This window comes from Mytilus trossulus, chromosome 7 (assembly GCF_036588685.1).
Source record: "Mytilus trossulus isolate FHL-02 chromosome 7, PNRI_Mtr1.1.1.hap1, whole genome shotgun sequence".
NCBI lineage: Eukaryota > Metazoa > Mollusca > Bivalvia > Mytilida > Mytilidae > Mytilus > Mytilus trossulus.
Genome location: NC_086379.1, coordinates 28986033 through 28992032, shown reverse-complemented (window position 1 = coordinate 28992032; position 6000 = coordinate 28986033). Strand labels below are relative to the sequence as shown.

Below are 6000 nucleotides of genomic sequence, written 5' to 3'. Positions count from 1 at the left end.
ATCTCCCTTTGTTTACAAGACTGAGCAGGAAAAGACAATTTTGTAAGTTTATATCATTTTATGATTTTAATGTTTGATCGTTTGATCAGCACGAACTTCAAAATTCATCTTTCCAATATATTTTGAATGATTGATAAATAAAGGCCAACTGTAACAGTGGTTGTAGTCTAGTTGAGGCAAATTGCACACGACGGAAAAAAAACAAAGAAAATATGGTATTAGGTCAGTTCGCACCAAACGTGTTCGCCCCAGATTTGTCGGCAGAGATCGTTTGCCCCCATTATTGTGTTATTTGAAAAAAATCAGCCTCCTAATCAGATGATATTTGATTTAATATGTTTATGTTTTTATTTTGTTCTTGTTAATGGAAATCTAACTTTTTGAAAAAAATAAAATAAATATTGATTTAATAGCTTCATTTTTACCTGAGACTACTATAACACGTATAGTAGTCTCAGATTTTTACAAAGAAAAAAAATTAGAATAGCCTTTCAAGATGTCATAATTTATTATTTGGACTACATATAATCATGATAAAAGCAAGAATTGTTTCTCTTAAATGATTTTCATGGGACAACTAAGTATTGGAAACTTTAAGAGATAGACACAGTAAGAAAACAGCAGACTTGATAGGCCATTCATAAATTGAACTGTATATATATATATGTCATATATTTATATAAATGTAGTTGGTTTTTTTGGGTTTTTTTTATTATCCCAGAATGTATTATTTTCAATTGTATGCTAATTGTAACTACAGAAAAATTAATCTAAATGAAGTTAAAGTTTTTGTGCCCTTATTCTTTAAAAAATATCCCTTGAGTCAAATTTCCTGGGAGCTTCAAGCTCTACCAAAACATGAACAGAAGCTGGCATTGACCTTTACCTTTAAATTTTACATATAATATAGATGATGTCATTCATTAAATTTGTGTGAATGTGTTGAATGAATCTATCCAAATCACTTTAAAAAAAAAGATACCACAGATATACATTTAGTTAAATCATATCTTTACTAACATCTATAAATTGACAAAGAAGGTCTGTTGAAACTAAGCTGAACAATGAAAAGATCATTTCCAATTTTCCAATTGTGTATTTTCCTTTTCTGTGTTTTGTTTATTATTTAAGTTCAGAACCATGTCACATAGATAACATTGCTTATAAAATATATTTTTTTGTTTGCAATATGCATTTTATAGTGAAAACTTGACATTAAACATCTTTTTAAATATATCACCAATTATCTCAATTGTTCTTTTTCTTTTAGGCTGACTTCCTCCGCACTCCATGTAAAGATGGTTTGGTGAGAATAAAAGCATCAGTACTGGTTTTATTAAAGTGATATACACATTGTTTATTCCACACGTTAATATAAAATAATAAAGCAATGAACGAAAACAGTAATAAATGCAATATATGTGGTCAACAAGAATGTCAAGGACATTTACATTCGAACATACATGTAGAAACAAACACTGAAGATGAAAAAAACAAACCTGCCATTGGTCATGTTGGTGAAAATGGAACAAACAATATAACGTCATGCACTGATGATCAGAACAATATACTGACTATTGACGAAATCAGAAGAAAAAAGGAAAGATATTTTTATGTAAAAACTTATAAATGTGAGGTATGTTGTAAAACATTTCGTTATTCTAATTCATTTTTAAAACACCAAAAACTGCATACAGATGGGAAAACTTGTAATTGTGATGAATGTGGTAAATTGTTTTATAGTGATAAAGACTTAAAGCGTCATTTTGTGAAAATTCATGCTCATGAAAAACAACATAAATGTGACTCATGTGATAAAAGTTTTGCTCATGAATCTAAATTGCTAACACACAAGAGAATTCATAGTGAAAACTTTCTTTATAAATGTGATGTTTGCTGTAAATCCTTTCATCAAAGTGGAAATTTACAGTCACACATGAGAATACACACTGGTGAGCAACCCTTTATGTGTACTGTCTGCGGTAAAAAGTTTACACAGGGTAGTTCATTGAAGCAGCATCTGAGAATACATACTGGCCAAAAACCTTATAAATGTGAGGAATGCGGTAAATTGTTTCGTTGGAAAGGCGATTTAAAGAATCATATTTCTAAGCATAGTGGTGAAAACCTTTATGAATGCCATGTTTGTGGAAAAAAGATGAGTCAAAGTGAAAATCTAAGAGAACACGTTAGAATTCATACCGGTGAAAAACCGTTCAAATGTGATTTTTGTGGTCTTGAGTTTAGTCGACAAAATTACTATAAAAAACATATAAAAATTCATACCGGAGATCAACCTTATAAGTGTGGTGTGTGCAACAAAGGGTTTCATTTCAACACTGCCCTCCAAGCTCATATGAGAAAACACACTGGAGATAAACCATATAATTGTGATGTTTGCGGTGAAACATTTAATCAGGAAAGATGTTTGAAAACTCACTTGAATAAACATGCTTGTGAAAAAGTGGAAAATTATAAATGTGATATATGTCGTAAAGATTTTCCTAAGATAAGTGACTTGCAGAGCCATACTATGAATGTTGACAGCAAAGAATTAAAGATGTATTTTTGTGAACAGTGTGCATCTGGTCAGCAATAAATAACTAGCAAATAGTATTTCATTGTTACTTATTATTTTGCCCCATTTATGGGCATTATTTTTTTCAGTCTGTGAATCTGCTTGTTCGTTCATTTGTCTTTCTTTCCCTCTTCAGGTGAATGGGGACATATGGTTAGAACCCCCTATTTTCCTGGATTGGAACCCTATTTTAAAAATGACTGGATCTGCCCCTGATTTATCATTTTAGTAAATACTCAATTTTGATAGTCTTGAACTCTTCAAACCATTTAAATTAAATTTCAGGACATTGTGCTGCTTTATTGATTGAAATATTTGAATGACTTCTTGTTTTATTATTGGTTCATGCATTTTGTGTTATGTTTTGTTGTTGGTTTGCTTATTTAATTATAGGCAACATCTATAAGTTACCATTAATGTGCTTAAATGGAAGGTGGAATAGTGATACAGAGCAGAATTTATATTTTCATGTTAGAAAGTTGTGTTTTTTTTAGCAATGTTTTGCTTTTTTAGCTCACCTGGCCTAAAAGGCCAAGTGAGCTTTTCTCATCACTTGGCGTCCCTCGTCCGTCGTCCGTCGTCTGTCGTCGTCCGTCGTCTGTCGTCCGTCATCGTTAACTTTTACAAAAATCTTCTCCTCTGAAACTACTGGGCCAAATTAAACCAAACTTGGCCACTATCATCATTGATGTTTCTAGTTTAAAATTTGTGTTTCTTGACCTGACCAACCAACCAAGATGGCCGCCATGGCTAAAAATAGAACATAGGGGTAAAATGCAGTTTTTGGCTTATAACTCAAAAACCAAAGCATTTAGAGCAAATCTGACAAGGAGTAAAATTGTTTATCAGGTCAATATCTCTCTGCCCTGAAATTTTCAGATGAATCAGACAACCCATTGTTGGGTTGCTGCCCCTAAATTGGTAATTTTAAGGAAATTTTACTGTTTTTGGTTATTATCTTGAATATTATTATAGATGGAGATAAACTGAAAACAGCAATAATGTTCAGCAAAGTAAGATTTACAAATAAGTCAACATGACCAAAATGGTCAGTTGACCCCTATAGGAGTTATTGCCTTTTATAGTCAATTTTTAACCATTTTTCGTAAATCTCCATGATCTTTTACAAAAATCTTCTCCTCTGAAACTACTGGGCCAAATAAAACCAAACTTTGCCACAATCATCATTTATGTATCTAGCTTAAAATTTGTGTTTTTTTACCCGGCCAACCAACCAAGATGGCTGCTACGGCTAAAAATAGAACATAGGGGTAAAATGCAGTTTTTGGCTTATAACTCAAAAACCAAAGCATTTAGAGCAAATCTGACAAGAGGTAAAATTGTTTATCTGGTCATGATCTATCTGCCCTGAAATTTTAAGATGAATGGGCCAACCCGTTGTTGAGTTGCTGCCCCTGAATTGGTAATTTTAAGGAAATTTTGCTGTTTTTATACGACCGCAAATTTTGAAAAAAATTTAGCGTATATTGCTATCACGTTGGCGTCGTCGTCTGCGTCGTCGTTGTTGTCGTCGTCGTCGTCGTCGTCGTCTGAATACTTTTAGTTTTCGCACTCTAACTTTAGTAAAAGTGAATAGAAATCTATGAAATTTTATCACAAGGTTTATGACCATAAAAGGAAGGCTGGTATTGATTTTGGGAGTTTTGGTTTCAACAGTTTAGGAATTAGGGGCCAAAAAGGGCCCAAATAAGCATTTTCTTGGTTTTCGCACTATAACTTTAGTTTAAGTCAATAGAAATCTATGAAATTTTGACACAAGGTTTATGACCACAAAAGAAAGGTTGGGATTGATTTTGGGAGTTTTGGTTTCAACAGTTTAGGAATTAGGGGCCAAAAAAGGGCCCAAATAAGCATTATTCTTGGTTTTTGCACAATAACTTTAGTTAAAGTAAATAGAAATCAATGAAATTTAAACACAATGTTTATGACCACAAAAGAAAGGTTGGTATTGATTTTGGGAGTTTCGATCCCAACAGTTTAGGAATTAGGGGCCAAAAAGGGACCCAAATAAGCATTTTTCTTGGTTTTCGCACCATAGCGTTAGTATAAGTAAATAGAAATCTATGAAATTTAAACACAAGGTTTATGACTATAAAAGGAAGGTTGGTATTGATTTTGGGAGTTTTGGTCCCAACAGTTAAGGAAAAAGGGGCCCAAAGGGTCCAAAATTAAACTTTGTTTGATTTCATCAAATTTGAATAATTGGGGTTCTTTAATATGCCGAATCTAACTGTGTATGTAGATTCTTAATTTTTGGTCCCGTTTTCAAATTGGTCTACATTAAGGTCCAAAGGGTCCAAAATTAAACTTAGTTTGATTTTAACAAAAATTGAAACCTTGGGGTTCTTTGATATGCTGAATCTAAATATGTACTTAGATTTTTTATTATTGGCCCAGTTTTCAAGTTGGCCCAAATCGAGGTCCAAAATTAAACATTGTTTGATTTCATCAAAAATTGAATAATTGGGGTTCTTTGATATGCCAAATCTAACTGTTTATGTAGATTCTTAATTTTTGGTCCAGTTTTAAAATTGGTTTAAATTAAAGTGCAAAGGGTCCAAAATTAAACTAAGTTTGATTTTAACAAAAATTAAATTCTTGGGCTTCTTTGATATGCTGAATCTAAACATGTACTTAGATTTTTGATTATGGGCCCAGTTTTCAAGTTGGTCCAAATCAGGATCTAAAATTATTATATTAAGTATTGTGCAATAGCAAGTCTTTTCAATTGCACAGTATTGTGCAATGGCAAGAAATATCTAATTTCACAATATTGTGAAATAGCAATTTTTTTTTTAATTAAGAGTTATCTTTCTTTGTCTAGTATAGTAAGCAAGAAATATCTGCAAGAATTTATTTTAATTGGAGTTATCTTTCTTTGTCCAGAATCAACTTAAATCTTTGTTATATACAATATACAATGTATATTCACTTTTTACTACCAACTGATAAATTTAAATAATCTTTACCATTCAGTGATAACAAGCAGTTTTTTTAAAATCTTAATATTTTATGATGTATTTAAATGAGTAGTAATTGTTGCAAACTCCATTAGAATATTTTAATTGAAATTAGTTTTGGAATAAGGGAAAGGGGGATGTGATTAAAAAATTGGGTTCAATTTTTCTCATTTGAAATTTCATAAATAAAAAGAAAATGTCTTCAAACATTTTTTTGAGAGGATTAATATTCAACAGCATAGTGAATTGCTCTAAGAGAAAACAAAAATTTTAAGTTCATTTGAATACATTCATTCTGTGTCAGAAACCTATGCTGTGTCAACTATTTAATCACAATCCAAATTTAGAGCGGAATCCAGCTTGAATGTTGTGTCCATACTTGCCCCAACCTTTCAGGGTTCAACCTCTGCGGTCGTATAAAGCTACGCCCTGCGGAGCATC

The 6000-nt window shown here is 31.8% G+C and overlaps 1 protein-coding gene and 1 long non-coding RNA gene across 2 annotated transcripts; both read left to right on the top strand.

The window, feature by feature from the left end:
• LOC134724897 (uncharacterized) lies at nucleotides 1-1508 on the top strand. The gene is made up of 2 exons (XR_010108503.1): nucleotides 1-42; nucleotides 1271-1508. It is a non-coding gene; the product is annotated as an uncharacterized LOC134724897 (long non-coding RNA).
• A 650-nt stretch (nucleotides 1509-2158) lies between these two features.
• LOC134726331 (zinc finger protein-like) lies at nucleotides 2159-2599 on the top strand. Its single transcript, XM_063590731.1, has one exon. The coding sequence runs from the start codon at nucleotides 2159-2161 to the stop codon at nucleotides 2597-2599; it is 441 nt and encodes a 146-aa protein (XP_063446801.1).
• Nucleotides 2600-6000: the final 3401 nt, after the last annotated feature.